The 21673-nt window shown below is 39.4% G+C and overlaps 1 protein-coding gene across 2 annotated transcripts in view; it reads right to left on the reverse strand.

Annotated features, from left to right (window-relative positions):
- Window positions 1-4456: 4456 nt before the first annotated feature.
- RASGRP3 (RAS guanyl releasing protein 3) overlaps window positions 4457-21673 on the reverse strand; it is a 75849-nt gene continuing 58632 nt past the window's right edge. For both annotated transcript variants that reach the window (XM_081254162.1, XM_081254161.1), the window contains 6 exons: window positions 16389-16504; window positions 14639-14786; window positions 9871-9907; window positions 7474-7599; window positions 6763-7127; window positions 4457-5450 (listed from right to left, as the gene is read on the reverse strand). In XM_081254162.1, the coding sequence (XP_081110288.1) occupies window positions 5442-5450; window positions 6763-7127; window positions 7474-7599; window positions 9871-9907; window positions 14639-14786; window positions 16389-16504 (801 nt within the window). In that variant the 3' untranslated portion in view covers window positions 4457-5441. The remainder of the gene's footprint in view (window positions 5451-6762; window positions 7128-7473; window positions 7600-9870; window positions 9908-14638; window positions 14787-16388; window positions 16505-21673) is intronic.

Genomic DNA, 21673 nt, shown 5'->3' on the forward strand with positions numbered 1-21673 from the left:
CTTTTTTATCTTCTGTATTACCTAACACCTCTCAAAGGCAATGAATGTTAGATAATAATGATGATAGGCCTTCTTATCTTAGATGAGTCTTTAGTAACAATGCTTACAGTGTTTTCGAAGTATCTTGCTGGTTTGTGGTTGAGATAGATAAATTTTAATCACATTTAGAAGTTTTCATCTATATTTTTAATCTATTTTTATTTTCAGAAGTTTTAAAATCAAAATGTGTGTCGAATTTTGTCAAATGTTTATTTAGCATTTATTAAGATGGTCATATAATTTTCCTCTTTATATTTTATTAACATAATCACACATTCATAGATAAGTGAATACTGAACCACTCTTAAATTCCTGGTATGAACCTTCATATTTTGCACTGTGCTTAAAATATTTCAGGTTTGCCTTGATATTCATAAATGAGATTATTCCAGTTTTCTTATTTGGGGCAATTCTTATTGGGTTTTGGTGTCAATATTATGTTTATTTTAAAGTTTTTAGAACTCTTTGTTGTGTTCTAGAACAATGTAAGTTACACTGAATTAATCTATACTTTAAAAGTTTGATAAAATTTTCTAGTAGAACTATTTGAGTCTGATGATAACCTTGAAAAGCAGCTTTTCAATGACTCCAATTTTTATTCTTAAGTCAGTTTTTGCAGATTGTATTTTCCTAGAAATTAGCCATTTTAACTAGGTTTTCATTTCTTCCTTTTTTGGGTCTAGATTTGAGCAAAGTAGTGGTTTATTTTTATCCTTTCTTGTCTATTAATGTATTCATATATTTAAGACTTTAACTTTTCCTCTGAGTAGTGCTTATGTGGAACCTGTAGGAAGTATGTATAGTGTTTTCATGATCATTTCTTATAAATTCTTCAATTTCAATTTCCTCTTTGATTCAAGAGTTGTTTGAAAGATTTGGAAGAGGTGGGTTTTGTTTTATTTTAATTTCTGGATTTTAGAGATTTTATTTTTCTGGTTTTGCCATTAAGTTCTAATTTTATAGTATTATAAAGTTTTATCTCTATTATTTCCAAATTTTGGAAATTTACTGATGTTTTCCTTGTGACCTAACATATGGTCAATTTTTGTGATAGTTTCATTGAAGAAGATAGAACTGGAGATGTAGTCTGTTTTCAGAAGACACAGTTAATACGTATATATATCAATTTTTTTCAATATACTTATTTTCAATAAAAGTGAGAAAGCATGATTTTTTCTTTACTTTTTTTTTAACATCTTTATTGGAGTATAATTGCTTTACAATGGTGTGTTAGTTTCTGCTTTATAACAAAGTGAATCAGTTATACATATACATATGTCCCCATATCTCTTGCCTCTTGTGTCTCCCTCCCTCCACCCTCCCTATTCCACCCTTCTAGGTGGTCACAAAGCACCCAGCTGATCTCCCTGTGCTATGTAGCTGCTTCCCACTAGCTATCTATTTTATGTTTGGTAGTGTATATATGTCCATGCCACTCTCTCACTTTGTCCCAGCTTACCCTTCCCCCTCACGTGTCCTCAAGTCCATTCTCTACTAGGTCTGTGTCTTTATTCCCATCTTGCCCCTAGGTTCTTCATGATCATTTTTTTTCTTTTCTTTTTTTTTTTTAGATTCCATATATATGTGTTAGCATACGGTATTTGTTTTTCTCTTTCTGACTTACTTCACTCTGTATAACAGACTCTAGGTCCATCCACCTCACTACAGATAACTCAATTTCATTTCCTTTTATGGCTCAGTAATATTCCATTGTATATATGTGCCACATCTTCTTTATCCATTCATCTGTCGATGGACACTTGGGTTGCTTCCATGTCCTGGCTATTGTAAATAGAGCTGCAGTGAACATTGTGGTACAGGACTCCTTTTGAATTATGGTTTTCTCAGGGTATATGCCCAGTAGTGGGATTGCTGGGTCATATAGTAGTTCTATTTTTAGTTTTTTAAGGAACCTCCATACTGTTCTCCATAGTGGCTGTATCAATTTACATTCCCACCAACGGTGCAAGAGGGTTCCCTCTTCTCCACACCCTCTCCAGCATTTACTGTTTGTAGATAGTTTGATGATGGCCATTCTGACTGGTGTGAGATGATATCTCATTGTAGTTTTGATTTGCATTTCTCTAATGATTAATGGTGTTGAGCATTCTTTCATGTGTTTGCTGGCAATCTGTATATCTTCTTTGGAGAAATGTCTATTTAGGTCTTCTGCCCATTTTTGGATTGGGTTGTTTGTTATTTTGATATTGAGCTGCATGAGCTGTTTGTAAATTTTGGAGATTAATCCTCTGTCTGTTGATTCATTTGCAAATATTTTCTCCCATTCTGAGGGTTGTCTTTTTCTCCCGTTGCGGAGCACAGGCTCCGGACACGCAGGCTCAGCGGCCGTGGCTCACGGGCCCAGCCGCTCCGCAGCATGTGGGATCTTCCCGGACCGGGGCACGAACCCGTGTCCCCTGCATCGGCAGGTGGACTCTCAACCACTGCGCCACCAGGGAAGCCCCTGCCTTCATTGTTAAACAGCAAACCTCTATGTCTTTTGAAGAGGCTGTTTTACCATGGAAATCTGGGGACATTATTGCTTCAGGGAACAGCCACTCAACATAAAGTGTTCAAGGATCACTTGAACACTTAGGATCACTCTCTGATTTAGGCAGATCTCAAAAAGCATCAATACAATTTGCACATCCTTCAGTGAAGACTCAGTTACAGTATCTAACATTTCCTCTCTTGGTATCTAATAATATTAACTTTTTTTTTTTGGCTGTGCCATTCAGCTTGCGGGATCTCAGTTCCCCGACCATGGATTGAACCCGGGCCACAGCAGTGAAAGCCCAGAATCCTAACCACAAGAGCACCAGGGAACTCCCAATATTCACTGTTAAGAGTTTGGTTTTGTTTTTGCTTTGATAATGATCATCAAACCTACAAAAGGAAGGTCTGGAGGAACCAACCATCATAGTTCTTTTTGCTCCACCATGGGTTTGCCTAATTTACTTATTTTATTGATTATGGGAAATTGACATATTGGAAACATCAGAGTCACCATTGGTTATGAGTAAATGATATAATCAAAATTATAAAGCAGCTTTATTATGGACTCGAATTCCTCTTCAGCAAAGTAATAATAGTAGTGTGTGTGTGTGTATGTGTGTGGGTTTGCATGCCTGTGTATACATATAAACACATATATACACACATATACAAAAATAGTTTATGTACATATATACACATAATATGTTAGTTTTATTATTTTTTGGTTTGATTTTACTCGAGGTTCATTTAGTATCTTTGTAACAGGAAGGCTGATCCTATAAAACTCTTCTTATATGTGAAAAATCAAAAATAACCCAAACTAAGTGGCAAGTGAAATAACTGCTTTGAGAAGAAAAAGAATAGTCTTAACATTCATTAACAAAAACAACAGAAAGCACACACACAAGAAGGGTTTCTTGTACTTAAATTGCCATTTTCTCTTTTTAATTTTGTTAACATGTATTTCATTGCATTTATGAATAGGAATAGAGAGTATATATACATGGAACCAACACTGGGGATGGCTATTTGCTTTCTGAGGTGCTCACAAATGGTGAGTTCTTATATTTTCGAGCTTAATCACAACTCCCTCACCTAATAACTTCATTTAACTTGCAATATCTTTGCAAATTGATCTCTGAATCTGTTTGGCATGATTAAGTCAGTTGTAGCGAATTTGAAACTCTATTTTAAGGAGTCATCTTGCCTTAAATGCCCATGGGCTCTCAGCTCCCAAGGGCAGAGACGAAGAGTTGTTCCTCTTTGTGCATCTAACACAGAACCTGCCCAGAGCAGGTACTCAACAAGTGTTTGCTGAACAGAACTGTCTTCATTTACCTAATGGAAAATGAGAAGAAAGGCACTTTTTTATTGAAGCAACTGCCCCAAAAGAAACAAATTCAGTCTTACATGGATTATATACACTTAAACTCCCAAATGCAGACCAGTGCACCTCTGTGGGTCCAGTTTCTGACTGGGCCCTTGGTAGCAGGTCATTCTCCTCACCCATAGGCTCAAACCCATCTCTATTTTTGAACATCTTCAACCAAGTTCTTTCTTCTCTCATCATGTAAGAAACAGACCCACATCTAGTAATGTTGGGTCAAAGGAAGATATTCAAAATATTGATACTTTAAAAGTTTAAATGAAATGTTAATCAAAGGTGGTTTGTGATGATTTGCTTTCTATGACTCTTCTTAATATGATGGCAATTTCTTAGGAAGAGCATGAGAGCTCTCTTTCACAACCAAAAAGTTTTCTTTTATAACAAACAAAATTCTTAAAACTATCTTGAGGTTTTAAAAATTGCTGGTTGAATTTTAAAAATTGCATTTCAGTAAGGGGTTTGAGGGATGGTTTGTTTTTCTCCTGAATTTTATTCCCAAAAACTTGAATTGATTTTTTTAATTGTTATTCATACTTCTTTTTTTTTTTTTTTTTTTTTTTTTTTTGCGGTACGCGGGCCTCCCATTGCTGTGGCCTCTCCCACTGCGGAGCACAGGCTCCAGACGCACAGGCTCAGCGGCCACGGCCCACGGGCCCAGCCGCTCCGCGGCACGCGGGATCCTCCAGGACCAGGGCACGAACCCGCGTCCCCCCCATCGGCAGGCAGACTCTCAACCACTGCGCCACCAGGGAAGCCCAATTGTTATTCATACTTCTTACTAGCAGTCTTATGAAAGATGGCTAAACCTAGTGAGATGGGACATGTATTTAGTTAATTTTCCCCCATGGCAATGATAAATATTAGGATCGTTTTCATGGCTGTGTCATAGCTACCTAGTGATGCAGAATTGGCAAGACTTATGTGGTTATAGAAGTGTGACTTGTTACACATTATAATAGCAACTGATATGGTAAGAACAATGTAAACAGCTTCTCCTTGCAGCAGATCATCATTAGAAGAACCACTGCCTTCCAAGTCTGGAAGAGCTTCCTTGTCCCTCAAAAAAATAAGTCCTGGTCCCGTCCAAAAAGCACACAAAAAGACCCCTAAATCAACTCCTCGTTAAACACCCCCCTCAAAAGTTTATAAAAATACTGAAATAACATTCTCACAGAAAAAGCAAAGTCCGAGTTTAGAGAATGAATATCAAGTACATGCACAAAAGCTTTCATTTCACCCGTATATAAATGGCTCTAGAGAAAGGTAGGAGAGAAAACTACCAACTACATAACACAGTCTTTGTGGCACCTCACTAGGAGCAGGGAAGGAGGAAATAAATAGTTCATAGGGTAAGTCCTCTGTCCCATAGTTCAATCAGGGAGATCCCACAGTGTCACAAGGCAGTAAATGTCCAGATATCTTTTCAGATAACTTCCTGAGTTTTGGAGTGTTCTTCAGAGCGTCTCATCTTGCTCCTTCCAAATGCCAACACAGTTGCCTTCATGTCCTCAGCCTGAAGTCAGCCTTCCTGCAATACGAATCAGAACCTGTTGTATGGCTGGATCTCATTTAAAAAAATAAGACTACTCCTAGAAAGCAATTTATCAGATAATTTCAAGGGAACATCTCAAATGATCAGTGCCTTGTATACTCAAGATTTATAGAGGGAAATAAAAGATCATGTAGTCCACCCAGCACATGATGTAAATGTTCTGAAATTACTAAAAACCATTGAATTATACACTTTAAATAGGTAAATTTTATAGTACATAAATTATATCTCAACAAAGCTGTTTTAAAAGTTGGTGTTAAAAGAAAGGAAACAATGGTTCAGCAGGAACTTACAATAAACTTCATACTACTGAAGATCATGTGCGGCATCCTTACTAATTGTCTTCGATGAGGAAGGAACTAGAGGAATTTTGGTTAAAGGTCATTGGCGATTTTCTCATCATAGGAAACTATGGAGATTGTGCGCTTAGATCTCCTGAGGACAGGTGGAATGTGGAGGACCAGTCATAAGAAAAAAGAGCACTGGCTTGATCCAGTAGGATCTCTACCTAACCTAATATTCTGTTTATGAAAATGATTCAGTAGGGAGGCAATGGCTTCCCTCCATGACATTACTTTTAGCTTAGGAATGTGACACCAATTTCCCCAAATCCTTTTTCTTAATACACTATGGACTGTTGACTAATAAATTTATCTAAGTCCATCTTGAATCAATTTATATTTTCAGCTGTTCTAACAAATTCCATATGTTTCCAAATTTGCTTTGGATGATCTGAACATACTTTTTGTGTGGAGGCAAAGCCTGACATATAGAACCCTGAGGTCCCCATGTCTCTGATATTCACCACCCTCTCCTCCATGATGCTGTCAAAAGCCCCCCCCCTTTTTTTTTTTAAAGTAGGGGCAAGAGTTTCCAGCTCTCCTTCTCTATCTACATGTCTTTTGCTTCCACTGCCTCCTCTGAGTTTGGACCCTGATTCTAGCTTGGAAAACTAAGCTGATGGGTATAGCGTACTGTTATATTGGATACAAGCAACAGTCAAGGGTCCCTGGACATCACGTCAGTATACAGACACGGAAACCTTCACTGAGTTTTAGAACCCATTCAGTTCAGTTTTATACATCATAAAACTGATGTCCAAGGAGAAGAGACCATTTGTCCAGAGTCACATAACTAGCCAAAGACAAGACTAAAAGTGATATGTCTTGATTCCCAACCATTCTGCTTTCAAAACTACCAGGCCGCCTTGTGGACTCACTATAACACTCATCTCAGCCTCTTTCAGCCTCCCTCTTCTGATTTTATTTGTGGTTTGACCAGCACTGACCTCACCGTCCTGTCTGGTCTCAACCATGTCAGCTTCATCCTGGTCTGGTTCGAACGCAGTGCCTCGGTCAACAACATCCACACCAGCCTGCACCCTGGGCTTCTCATTTTCCCACTTGGCAAAGCCTTTGTCCTTTGCTGCTTTGTCATGGAACTTGGACTTCATTTTGGGGAAGGTGTGGGACCCTGAGTCCCCCCAGCCAGCCTCTGACCACACAGGCTCGGTCTGGGTGGCCTGGCTGGTGGTGGCCCGCTGCAGCCGCACGGAGATCTTGCGAGAGGAGCCTGTGACCAGTGTGATGGCTCTGCCGTCCAGGTCTCGGTGTCCAGCTGTGACGCCAGGGAACTCGAACACCTCATCCTGCACTGGAAGGGGAAAGATTACTGTGATTATTGTGATTAATCGTACATCTGACTGGTTCACAGCAAACCGTCAAAGTGGGTGCAAACAACAGGAGTCCTGCGGGCAAGGTCCTAGAGGAACAGACCAGAGGCGAAATGAAATTGACCTCAGGTGAACTGCATGTTATTGAGACCCAAAAGCCAAAAGGAACGTGTAGGTTTCAAGGGTCTTTAGCCACTGCTGCTCACCCTGAAGACCTTTATGTTTATAATGGCTCTGACTAGCTTTAGATCCAGAACCCAACCAAAGTGCAGGCATGGAAGGTGAGCAGAGAGAAATCGCAGTAGGAAAGAAAGTCGAGGACATTACCTGGAGGCAACGAGGGACTTCCAGGCAGTGACCCATGACCGCTGCCCAAGGAGGGCGCCCGGGCAAATCTCCGGCAGGCCAGAACCAGGAGGTCTTTGCACTGTTTATGACAGTTGGCTCCACAGTCTGAAACAACCAAAAGTATCACAGGTGATTAGTGTGAACCACATGTCAGGTGCTGACCAGGCTTCCAGGTTGGCGTTTGGGCTCTCACGCCTCCCCTCCCCCACCCTTGTTTCTGTGTTTAATCTCAGGTCCACAGGGTGTGTCTAGGGCTAGTAAAAGGGCCAGTGGGGCTCTCTTCCCTTCCTGGGGTTCCTAAAGTTCTCTCTTATATTTGTTCAGCTGCTTCTTCTACACAGTTCACTGAAGTACTGGGGAGCAACAAGCAGGGGCAGCCTGAATGGGGAGTTGCCTGTGCCCAAAACTAAATGCAAATTACATGGGACTGGGGTTCTTCTCCAGACCAAGGTGGATTCCCCACAAAGAGGCTCCCTGAGCCAGAATGAGGGTGAGAAGCCTCAGCATCTAGTCTCTCCCAGGACCTACAGTTGCCTCTAAATATTTACAGCAAGGTGTCCCTCCATTCAGTATTTGTCTGCATTTTGTATTCTTCTTCATTTCCCAAAACCTTTTCCAGAGCAAGCGATTATATCTTTTGCTTCCTTTCTTGGCATAGAAACAGAAGACAAGGTGAGCATATGCTCAATAAACATGTCTCAGATTTGACTATGGCTTGGAAATGGCATGCTGCAGATCCTGTGGCCTTCCCATTAGATGTTTTAGTTAAGAAAGTAGATATTAATTGCTACTTGGGGTACAAAATTTTGGCCACTTTGGAAGATAGCAACACGATTACTTAATACGATGAGGGTCCTACATTTCTCTTAGAATCACTGAACAGATATGATCATTTTATAAGGTATATTTCTCTCACCATCAAAGAGGAATTTTCTCATTATTTCCAATACCCATTTTCCCCTAAATGGTCTTGTTTCAAATGGTTTTTTAATAACATCAGGGAAAGATCAAATTGCAATGACATGTCTGGTCTATTTTAATTAGACTTTTCACTCTATATGTCTTTAAGAGAAAATACCACCTGAACAGAGACCCTAGGGTTTAATTGATTTTCATCTTCACAAAATTGTGTGTGTGTGTGTTTGTTTGTGTCTGTGTGTGTCTAGGGGATAAGGGGCAGAAACCAGTATCTCTGCTGCTTGAAAGTAAAAATTCAAGTTAGACTAAGTCAACTGATTCAGAGAACAAAAGGGAAGGGTTTTTTTGTTTGTTTGTTTTTTGAGCACTAAAAGGTGGCTCCCATAGAGGTTCAAGGAAGTTCCCTGTTCATGTAAAATGAGGGCCAAATACTGAAAGACAGTTAGAGAAAAAAGGCATCACAAGGGAACATTATTAATCTGAAGGCATTCTGTGATTAAGGTATTTCATTTTGTGGCTTTATTATATTTTTCAAGAGCATTATCAGATTCTTAAAAGAACCAGTATAAATAGTCTGCATAAAATATCCAGCAGTTTTCTGAACACCAATAATGTGTAATAATCATATATCTACAAGTAGCCAAACATTCCTATTGCATTTATCAAATATATATTTATTCAATTGCTATAAATTTCAATTAAATGGGGGAAGTTTATGAACAAATTCATTGAAAGGGGCAAATGTATCTCCTCTTTTCTCATCATCATCTGTGATTTAGTAAAGAAAGGAATAGCTATGTGAGAGTAGAAGGAAATGCATATATATTACAGAAATGAGCATGGGTTTTTTTTTCCCTTGAAGGACAAAGTTCTTATATACAGTATTTCCATTAGGCTTGCCCTCCTCAGAATTCCCACCTTAAATGTGTGCTGATGATGGGCAAGACATCTTAGAGATGGGGGTTAGATGTGTGGGGGATAATAAGTGTGGTTTCCTTGCTCTTTGTAACCAGAGATAAAATTCCAGCCTGGGATCTCCAAAACTTCAGGGAGTCCTTTACCGGACCATTAACTCTTCAGTTACCAGTAGCCCCAAAGCCCCAATTTCTCTGTGATGCCAAGAGCTTTAAAGTTTCCCTCAGACAAATATGATTCCTGCCCCAAAAGTCACATTTAAAAATTCTAACAATGGGAGATTGGGATCGACATATATACACTACTATGTATAAAATAGATAACTAATGAGAACCTACTGTATAGCACAGGGAACTCTACTCAATGCTCTGTGGTGACCTAAATGGGAAGGGAATCTAAAAAAGAGGGGATATATGTATACGTATAACTGATTCACATTGCTGTACAGCAGAAACTAACACAACATTGTAAAGCAACTATACTCCAATACAAATTAATTTAAAAAATAAAATAAAATAAAAAATTTAACAAAGTAACATTTACCTTTGCATTTGTATCCTTGCTTGATTATGCCCCAGAGCTGTAACAAAAGACAAAGGAATGTCAGGGAATCTGGAGAGAAATCTGGAAAGAAAACAAGGCCACAGAGAAGGAAGTCCTGGGAAGCGTGATGCCTGGTAGAGCACAAACAGGATGTAGCTGCTTCTGACACCCTTCCTGTCAGATAGAAGGACCCTCTCCCAGCCCACCCCAGCTGGGGCAATAACAGGAGTTTTGCTTCCCTTTTCTTTCTGGGAACCAAACGGGAGCTGGGATGGGAAACTGACGTTGGTGCATTTATTGGACTTTGGCATAATGCGCTCTCAGCAAAACTCACAGGGAGACTCTGTCACTCTGCCTTTGATAGTCCCTGGCTCCCTCTGCTCTTTTTAAAATCACACTAGCTGCTCTTGGCGCCCCCCATGGTAAATTAAGCGACCCAAGCAATGCATCCCACTAAAGCGTTTGGATTTTGCTTGATTCTTTTCTGAGAAGCATTTCTACCTTGAAAGAATACAGAAGAGGAGAAGATTTTGCATTTGTTTGTGTATTTATTCTCTGCATTTGCTGCGTGTTTGGCCTGTGCTGGGGCTGTGGGAGATGCAGAAAAGGCTCAGATTCTGCCAACCAAGTAAGGAGTAGGATGTAGGAAGTGACGAGAGTCTCAGGGGAGATGTGAGGGCCTACAGTTCAACAAGGGAGTGTTTGCCCAGGCGGTTCAGGGGCATCATCCTGGTGGTGGTGTCTTCACAAACCTCTGCCACACTGTAATCTCCGTGAAGAAGGGGACTTCCCACATTCTTTCCCAGGCCTCCTGCAGCACTTGCACATGGGAACCAGGGGCATCAGGAACATACAGTGCTGATGAATTAAACGGGCTTAGCTCAAGTTGGAGAAGCTCCATTTCTACACTTTGAGTGGTTAGGCTAAGTGGCTGATATCTACCTAATAAAATAATTTTGAAAGAAACAGGGCTGGTGGGCTACTGGCATTGATGGGAGTGTTGTTCACAATGTGTTATAGGGGAACAATGCCCTGAGTGTGGGCACCGTGGCCCTAGGAGAGTCGCTGCTGATGTGAAGGGATTCAAGGCTTTGGGAAAGTTGCTCCTTACTCTCTTTCTGACAAGGAAATTCCATCAGTGGAGAGTGATTCCTTTGAGCCTTAAAAGTTATTTGGTCCTTCAGAAAACATTATTAAGATGCAAATGTCTCTTGGGACAGGGCAACACTTTGCCTTGGAGACAGGAAGGATTATTAAGACAACTAACTGGAAGCAAGGCCTCAGGTGCCTAGGATGACTGGAAAAGGGATGGGGAGGTGTCAGTACAGAAAAGGGAATGGGTGGGTAGGCCAATCACATCTGTCAGAGCTATAAGGATCTTTACGATAATCCAGTTTGCTTCCCTTTTATAAAAGATGAGTGTGATGATGCAGGAAGTTAAATAAGTTGCAAGGTCCCACATCTGGGAAACTTTGTAGTGATGAGAAATCATTTCCTCACAGAGCCCTTGGTAATAGTAATAACAAAAATAACAATGATAGCTAACATTTAATGAACTCTTGCTACGTGAAAGGCACAGTTTTAAGCTATGTGTAGCAATTCAGTTTTTAAATTAATTAATTAATTTATTTATTTATTTATTTTTGGCTGCGTTGGGTCCTCGTTGCTGCGCGCGGGCTTTCTCTAGTTGTGGAGAGTGGGGACTACTCTTCGTTGCGGTGCGGGGGCTTCTCATTGTGGTGGCTTCTCTTGTTGCGGAGCACGGGCTCTAGAGTGCAGGCTTCAGTAGTTGTGGCACGTGGGCTCAGTAGTTGTGGCTCGCATGCTCCAGAACGCAGGGTCAGTAGTTGTGGTGCACGGGCTTAATTGCTCCGCGGCATGTGGGATCTTCCCGGACCAGAGTTTGAACCCGTGTCCCCTGCATCAGCAGGCAGATTCTTAACCACTTCACCACCAGGGAAGTCCCATGTAGCAATTCATTTAATGCTCACAATATCCTTATGAGATACGTAATAATAATTTTCTCATTTTTACAGATGAGGAGACTAAGCTACGGAGAGGTGAAGTCATTTGGCAAGATCTCATAGCTAGTAAGTAGGAAAAGAAAAATGTGAAGAGTGTGTCACTTCCGGGAAAGAGAGGAAGCCATTGCTCCTGGGAGTTTTGTGTGTGATCAGAACAAAAGCCGCTGATCTAGGACAGGAAAGGATTAGGTTTCAGAAGCATCCGAATCTCTGGCTATGGCACGTTATTAGCATAGCTGCAGAAACTGCTGAAGAAGATAAAATCAATCATGAGTCCCATGAGGCGGGCAAGTCAGGGCGTTGCTTGCTGATGCTTACTTAAGGAGCAGGAGACAACACGAGTCACGAAGAGGCTCTGGGTCAGCGTGCCAGCCAAGGACAGGAGAAGGTACTTCCCACAGTCTTTGATTTAGAGACCTCAGGCTGCTGTAAGACTTGCAGTGATTGTGGTGGGAGGAGCACTGCACTGGGAGTGAGGAGAACTGAATATGAGTCATGGCTCTGCTGCTAGTGATCCATGTGACCTTAGGGAAGTCACTTAACTTCTCCAGAGCTCAAAATAAGGGAATTAGCAACATTCTTTCAGCTCTGGAATCCTAATTCTAAAATCAATGTATTTCAAGCAGTGTCTATTTGTCTTCCTTACCCTTAAAATGGAATTTATTTCAAAAGCAGGTGGTCCAAGCACTAAAAAATAGTTCCTTCTATTCCCCCACAGTTCCTTTCAGTGACCCAGCTAGAGCATGATATTTATAAATCCCTTTGAAAACCAAAGAGCTTTTTAAAAAAGGTGTGTGAGTAAAGATCAACTCGAATTATAGCAAGGAAATTAAGTATATTTTGAAAAATAAAAAGGGCTATTAAAACTCTGAATGAGTTAATTTCGATAAAACTCCAAAAGCATAAAGGAACACTAAAAAAAGAGAAAGATTTACTCTGAGCTCTGTGGTATGCAACATGTCTGATATCATTTAATCACCACAGCAACATGGCAGGTAAGTCTTAACCGCCTCTTACAGATAGGAAAACAGAGACTCAAAGATGATCAATAATTTGGTCAAGGACATAGATTAATAAGGGGCAGAATTGAGATTCAAAGTCAGAGTTCCGGACTCTAAGTCCAGAGCTTTCGACCTGATCACAGCTGCATCAAAAACCTAGCACCAGCAAATCTGCTCTGATTAGTTGGGGAGGGAAGTGTGTAGAAGCTCCCAAGAAAGCCTACCTTGCTGCTTCTATAGAGCCAGAGCCTCCATGGAAGGGAGAGACATCCAGTAGGACTGGAGAGCAGAGACAAGACCTTGAGATTTGATAAGGACCTACCAACTCTCACACCACACCATGGGTCAGATGTCTCAGCCTGACTTTTGGCTGTGCCGGGCCAGGGCCAAACAGATTCCCTGGGCCCCACTCTGCAGGAGAGAGTTACACATGGCTCCGTACCACTTGAGCATTTTTCAGGTCTAGATACAGGCAAAAATTCCCATCAGAAGAGAGATACATGAAAAAGGAAAAGTATTTGTTTGATGATAAAATGGTCAGGTGATGCAATCCCAGTGGTGTAGCTGGTAGGAGAACCTCTCCTTCCCTGGGGTGGGCTAAGAGAGCTGGTTAGGCTGCCTTGCCCCTTGATCACAGCAGCTTCTATGATCACGGGGGGCCATCTTTGAGGTAACCACTGCCTCTAATCTACCTGTTCTCAGCAGGGGGTGTGCTTGAATTCAAACTCCTGCCCTTTGGCTCCCCAAAGCCAGTTATTCAAGACTGAAAGCGAAAAATGTAATTTAATGGGAGCGTATATGATATCAGCTACGAATTCCATATGGGTCCACAGGGGGACATGACTGCTGAATGAAGCTAACAAAACTGAGCTGGCATCTGGACAAATGCCACTCACCTGGCTGCTGGGCTACCCTTGTGTAGAGTACTACATTTTCCATCTTACATTACTTGGATATCAACTAGAAGATGTTCAGAGCTCGAGGGTCTTTGTTTAACACCAGGGCCAAACCTGACCTTAGTTGCTAAAGAATCATCAGATATGGGGAAGTGAGGTGTACAACCTTCATTTGTTGCAGTGGTGTAGGTAAAGCCAGAACACTTGAGTTTGGGTCCCGGCTCTAGTCATTACTGGCTGTGAAATCCTGGGAAACTTGAGTTATCCTCTCTGGACCTCTCTGGAGAGTAAAATGCCCACCTCATGGGCTAGTTATGAGGATTAATTACACTAATGCCTCAGGAAATATTTTATTACTGTCAAATGCCGAGTAAGTGTTATTTATTATTATAACCATCTTCTCTTCGAAAAGATTTTTTTTCCTTTCTGAGTTATGAATTATGGAGCCATATCATGATAGATTTCTAGTGACTGACACCATATGAAACAAGAACTGAGAGGAACTGGCTACAATAAATATACCACTTAATTGCACTCAGTGATGAATGCCAGGGCTCACTGGGCAGAACTTTTCCCTGGCAGGTATTAACAGACAAACTGCTCTCCTGAGTTAATACGCCTCACCAACCTTCCCTGTCTTCTCCAGCCCTGCATTCCTAGAAAGAACATAGCTAAATCTGCAGATCTTGCTTTTGTTTTTAATTGAATGTTTAATTTCAGGGAGCCATCATGTTTTACTTTGGATCTAAGGCAGACAATGGACTCTGTTCATGTATCATTTTCCCACATTCTCAGAATACTGCACAAATCACTACATACAAGAGAAAGCAATGGAAAACAGACTTACAAATCCTGCACAGTGTTCACAGAAGGTTGGCTTGAGATAGGTCATCTCCTGAAAATTATGGACAAATCCTGGTCCCATTTTACAGTGTAGTTGGGACTTAGCTCTCAGGAAGTAAGCCATCATTTCATCCTTACTAATTAGACCATCCCTGTGAAGAGAATCAAAGAAGAGAGGGATCTTTGAATACCATGTTGCTAAGTAGTTGCCACACTTAAAACACTCACCTCCCAAATCTTTCTGGCCAAAAGCCGGGGGTGGGGGGGAATGTTCACTTTCCTGTCACATCTGAAAAGAGAGGACCTCAAAGGACAGCTTTCAGTGTCAAAGGCTTTCTTAGCACACACACACTTTAAAACTTTCCTCTAAACTTTCCCATCAGAAAGTTTTAAAACTTCCTCTAAACTTTCCCATCAGAATGTGCTCACACTCCTGGAACTCCAGCTTACACGACTGGGCTGAAGACCTAACAATCTACATCTCTTGCCCTAACTGTTCTCCTGAATCTTGGCGCCATATCTTTGACAACTTGTTAGAATCTTCTCCTGGATGGTCCACTCTCCTCTCAAAATCAACATATCTAAGCCTGTCTAACAAAAGAAATTATGTAAGCTATGAATACTTTAAACCTTCATTTTTAGGGGAAAAAAAGTTTTTTTAGGAAAAAAAGTATATCTGCTGGGACAGTCTCTGTTCCAAACAAGAACTGGCAGAGAAACAAAATGAAGACTGGGAAGTGATTTTAAGTTCATGTTCTTTGAACATGTCACTGACAGAAACAAACTGAGGGAAGAAGTGGGTAGTTAGTGGGTAACTTAAGTTTTATTTTATAAAGGAAGTGTATGTTTCTAATAACTTAAGTTTATTTTAAAAGTATTCTCTGTTATACAATGAAGATGGATTAAGGTTTTAAGACGTTTATGATTAAGTACCAAGGCTTTAATTTTCGTTTAATTCTCACACCAACAAAAATATTAGAGAATTTTAATGTGATATAACTTGGACATTTAACCAATATAAAATCGAGCATTTCATTACAGATGATTTTTAAACTAGGAGCTGATCTCACATAATTAAAAATGAAGTGATAAAATTATTAATGCCAGGGTTTCTTGGCAAATTTTTTAAAAAATCATTATATATTTTTAATGATCCAGGTTTTAGCCTCTGGAGTTATTTTATCTCTTATGAATCATTTGAAGCTAAAGAAAAATATATTTTTTTCCTTTGTTTCTCAAGACAACCTCTGAACTAGCAAAGGAAAAAACAAAGTATAAACACTTCTTGGCTATCTGCAGCCATCACCTGCTCTCCTGAAAATCGTAAGTAATCTAAAAAATGATCTTACTTACTTGATGACTTTTAAGATTACCTCCGGGTGCACTGATGCTGAGGACTCCACCATTCTAGATCTAACTATATTTAGTCTCTATTCTTTTTTGATGGAGGTTTTGGGGTTGATGAGCTAGCTAAGTTGCAGCAGTAATATCGGAAATGGAGAGCTGGGCTAATTTGCAAGTGAGCACTTGTACTTAATTAACACCGATGATGTGGTCTGCCCTGTGATTCCATCCAGCCAGTCATGTTTGTGTACACCAAGAAAAATATCAGTGAAAAGACACCTTAGACACCTTTCATCAATACACTAGGATCAACTCTGTCAAGACGTAAATTAAAGGTTTCCCTGCTCTCCTTTCATAGTAATTTTCTGCTTCAGGACAGTTGCATTACAATAAAACAAAATTAAACTTACTGATCTTTGTCCAGCACACAAAAGGAATCCAAGAAGGGAAAATTGGCAGCTATACTTTCAAAGTCCTCTTGGGAGATGTACCCGTCCTGGTCATGGTCATAATTTCTAAACACAGACTGCAAAGGAAAGGCAAATATTTATTGAATGACTATTTACAAATCAGCCTCTGAATTGTTATTGGGAAAGCAATGATAACTAGCATATTATTCTTTCTATCAAGGAGCTTGGAATCTAGTGGGAGATAACAAAATTGAGACGCCTTTATGGTATAATGAGATAAGTGCAACGCTGAGGATAAAGACAGAGTGCTGGGGGAGAGGGGGAAGGGAGATTTTAAAATGTTTCCTGGAGAAAGCAAGGTCTAAACTGAGACCTCAGGGTTGAGTAGGAGTAAGGCTTGGTGAATTCACAAATGCCAGTACCATGACAATAGAAAATGAAACTTTAAAATGTTAAATTATCTCAAAAATCAAAGTATACGTTTAATGCAATTGCAGTCAAAATCCCGGTGGGAATTTGTTTGAAATGAATAAATTGATTCTAAAGTTCCTATAGAAGTGAACATATTGAGAATAGCCTAAAATTGTTTGTTTAAGATGAGGAGTAATGATCTCAGGCAAGGGAAACAAAAGCAAAAACAAAAAACTGGGACTATATCAAACTAAAAAGCTTTTGCACAGGGAAGGAAACTATCAACAAAATGAAAAGGCCACCTACTGAATAGGAGAAGGTACTTGCAAATGATATCTCTGATAAGGGGATAATATTCAAAATATACAAAGAACTCATACAACTCAATATCAAAAACACAAACAACCCAATTAAAAAATAGGTAGAGGACCTGAATAAACACTTTTCCAAAGAAGACTTACAGATGGCCAACAGACACATGAAAAGATGTTCAACATCACTCATCACTCATCTCAGGGAAATGCAAATCCAAACCACACAGAGATACCACCTCACACCTGTCAGAATGGCTATGATCAAAAAAACAACAAATAACAAGTGTTGGTGAGGGTGTGGAGAAAAGGGAACCCTCATGTACTGTTGTTGGGATTAAAAATTGGTGCTGCTACTATGAAATACAGTATAGAAGTTCCTCAAAAAATTTAAAACAGAGCTATCATACAATCCAGCAATTCCACTTCTGGGTATTTTTTCCAAAGAAAACAAAAACACTAATTTGAAAGATATATACATCCCTGTGTTCATTCTAACGTTATTTACAATAGCCAAGATATGGAAGCAACCTAAGTGTTCATCAATAGATGAATAGATAAAGAAGATGTGGTATATAAATAAAATGGAATATGACTCAGCCATAAAAAAGAATGAAATCTTGCCATTTTTTGACAACATAGATAGACCTTAGGGTATTACGCTAAGTGAAATAAGTCAGGCAGAGAAAGACAAATATCATAGGATTTCACTTGTATGTGGGATCTAAAAAACAAATGAACAAACAAAAAAAAAACAGAAACAGATTCATAGATACAGAGAACAAACACGTGGTTGCCAGAGGTGAGAGGAGTGGGAGGATGAATGAATAGATGAGGGAAATTAAGAGGTGCAAACTTCCAGTTATAAAATAAACGAGTCATGGGATGGAAAGTACAGCATGGGTAATATAGTCAGTAATATTTTAATATCATTGTATGGTGACAGATGGTAACTAGACTTATTGTGGTGATCATTTTGTAATGTGTAGAAATATTGAATCATTATGTTGTGCACCTAGAACACCTAGAAGGTCAGTTATATTTCATCTAAAACAATGACGGGTAATGAGGGGCAATGTGCCCTATCAGAAATCAAAGCTACATTAGTCAAAACAACATGGTATCGTAACTTACTGCAGAGAGTACAGTCCAGAAACAGATCCATATGTATGTAAGAATTCAGAATATCAAAAAATATCTATTCAAATCCACAGGGAAATTATGGGTTATCTAATAATTGCTGTTGAGTTAAATGGCTGATAATCTTATAAAATAAATTGCCCCCAAACTAAATTCCAGATGCCTTAAATATTTTAATGTAAAAATAAAGTTATAAAAAACCAAAGGTAAATAGATAAAAATATTTTTCATGTTTTATTATCTTTGAGTAGGAAAGACCTTTCTTAGGATGACATCCAAGTCAGAGGTCATAAAAAAAGTATTTCATTAAAATAAAATGCAAAATATCTGAATCAAAAAAGCTCAATTAACAAATTTAAATGTAAATGACAGAGAAAATCATTTGCAACACTTACAAGAGGAAAGACACAAAAGGAAAACAGATGATCACCAAAGTAAAAATACAAATGGACAATACATTCATGGAAAGACATTCAATTCTGCTAGTAATTATGGAAATACTAATGAAACTTTTTTTTTAACCTCTCAAATTGGAAAACATTAAAACAATTGATAATTTCCTAGGGTTATGAGAAGATAGGCACTCTCTTATCAAGTTGGTAAAGCAAATAGCCACAATCTTTCTGGAGGACAATCAGTGCTTACTCTGACACAGCAATTCCACTTCTAGGAATTGTTCTAAGGAAATAACTGAACAAGCTTTCTCAAAGATATACATGTATATATGTGTGTGTGTGTGTGTGTGTGTGTGTGTATGGGGGGAGAAAATAAAATCATTCAAGATGATCTACAAATTATCAGTGATTAACCCTAGACAGAAGAAACATCAAGTCCTGAAAGTAAAACTTTCTATTTTCTGTTTTATGAAATGTTTTAATATTCACCTTTTAATTTTTTAATTTTTAATTTTTTTGCCATACCACGTGGCTTGCGGGATCTTAATTCCCCAACCAGGGATTGAACCTGGGGCCATGTCAGTGAAAGTGCTAAGTCCTAACCAGTGGACTGCCCTGGCTTTCTTCATAATCAGAGAAAAATAAAAAAGATTTTTCCATTGCCCTCTGCTAAATTGGATTTTCAGAAAGTTTGTAAGTTCTCCCTACAAACACATGTATGCAAACATTTGACTTAGAGTCCAGTTATAATGAAGCAATCTCTCTTTCCCCTGTGATTTCTTTTTCTTTTTTTTAACATCTTTATTGGAGTATAATTGCTTTACAACGGTGTGTTAGTTTCTGCTTTATAACAAAGTGAATCAGCTATACATACACATATATCCCCAAATCTCCTCCCTCTTCCTTCTCCCTCCCACCCTCCCTATCCCACCCTTCTAGGTGGACGCAAAGCACCGAGCTGATCTCCCTGTGCTATGTGGCTGCTTCCCACTAGCTATCTATTTTACACTTGGTAGAATATATAAGTCCATGCCACTCTCTCACTTTGTCCCAACTTACCCTTCCCCCTCCCCGTGTCCTCAAGTCCATCCTCTATGTCTGCGTCTTTATTCCTGTCCTGCCCCTAGGTTCTTCAGAACCATTTTTTTTTTTAGATTCCATATATATGTGTTAGCATATGGTATTTGTTTTTCTCTTTCTGATTTACTTCACTTCATATGACAGACTCTAGGTCCATCCACCTCCCTACAGATAATTCAGTTTTGTTTCTTTTTATGGCTGAGTAATATTCCATTGTATATATGTGTCACATCTTCTTTATCCATTCATCTATCGATGGACATTTAGGTTGCTTCCATGTCCTGGCTTTCGTAAATAGAGCTGCAATGAACATTGTGGTACATGACTCTTTTTGAATTATGGTTTTCTCAGGATATATGTCCAGTAGTGGGATTGCTGGGTCATATGGTAGTTCTATTTTTAGTTTTTTAAGGAACCTCCATACTGTTCTCCATAGTGACTGTATCAATTTACATTCCCATCAACAGTGCAAGAGTGTTCCCTCTTCTCCACACCCTCTCCAGTACTTATTGTTTGTAGATATTTTGATGATGGCCATTCTGACTGGTGTGAGGTGATACCTCATTGTAGTTTTGATTTGCATTTCTCAAATGATTAGTGATGTTGAGCATTCTTTCATGTGTTTGTTGGCAATTCCCCTGTTCTATTATATATTATCTGTATTGCCTTAGGGCACAACTGCTTCAGGAGTATTTTGGGAAGTAGGCAAAGTATAAATGAACAAATTACTTAATTAAAAATATGATTGTTTAGCACCCATTGCAAGTTTACCCATAGGTAAATGAATTTTTTTGCAAGTCGCACTATCAATGCTTATCCATAATCGAAATTGCTTAAAAATGAACTATTATGGAGTGCTTACAATTTATACTTTAATACCCATATTTATACTAAGAGTACAAGATTTTTGGTGGCATAAAATTCATTATGGAAATTCAAATGAAACCCAGCCATTTATTCAATTAAATCAACAGTACTCAATCTAACCAAACTGGGCCAACCTTCCCCCATGAAACTGGAATTGGAGAAAAGAGGTAAGGTACAAAGGGGTGGGGGAGAAAGAGGCTCCTCGTGTGGAGCAAGGAAAGTCTGTCTGCAGAGAACGGAGTGAACATTCAGAAAAAAGCAGAGGAGAGAGAAGGAGAAAAAATACTTCTTTCACTTCCTGATTCTAGACCTTCCTGAGCTGCAACTCCATGCACCCAGATCCTTTGCCCACCTTCTCTGGCTCCAAGTTTGGCCTGTCACTACCATATCATCACATGGTCTCCACTGGACCTTATGGCTTTCTCATCCTCTTCCTCACCCTTTCTTTCTTTCTTTTTTTTTTTATAACAAATTTAATCAGTTATACATATACATATGTTCCCATATCCCCTCCCTTTTGCGTCTCCCTCCCACCCTCCCTATCCCACCCCTCCAGGCAGTCACAAAGCACCGAGCTGATCTCCCTGTGCTATGCGGCTGCTTCCCACTAGCTATCTACCTTACGTTTGGTAGTGTATATATGTCCATGCCGCTCTTTCACTTTGTCACAGCTTACCCTTCCCCCTCCCCATATCCTCAAGTCCATTCTCTAGTAGGTCTGTGTCTGTATTCCTGTCTTACCCCTATGTTCTTCATGACATTTTTTTTTTCTTAAATTCCATATATATGTGTCAGCATAGAGTATTTGTCTTTCTCTTTCTGACTTACTTCACTCTGTATGACAGACTCTAGGTCCATCCACCTCATTACAAATAGCTCAATTTCATTTCGTTTTATGGCTGAGTAATATTCCATTGTATATATGTGCCACATCTTCTTTACCCATTCATCCGATGATGGACACTTAGGTTGTTTCCATCTCCGGGCTATTGTAAATAGGGCTGCTATGAACATTTTGGTACATGTCTCTTTTTGAATTATGGTTTTCTCAGGGTATATGCCCAGTAGTGGGATTGCTGGG

The sequence above is a fragment of the Mesoplodon bidens genome (genome assembly GCF_964165515.1).
Source record: "Mesoplodon bidens genome assembly, chromosome: 14".
Taxonomy (NCBI): Eukaryota; Metazoa; Chordata; class Mammalia; order Artiodactyla; family Ziphiidae; genus Mesoplodon; species Mesoplodon bidens.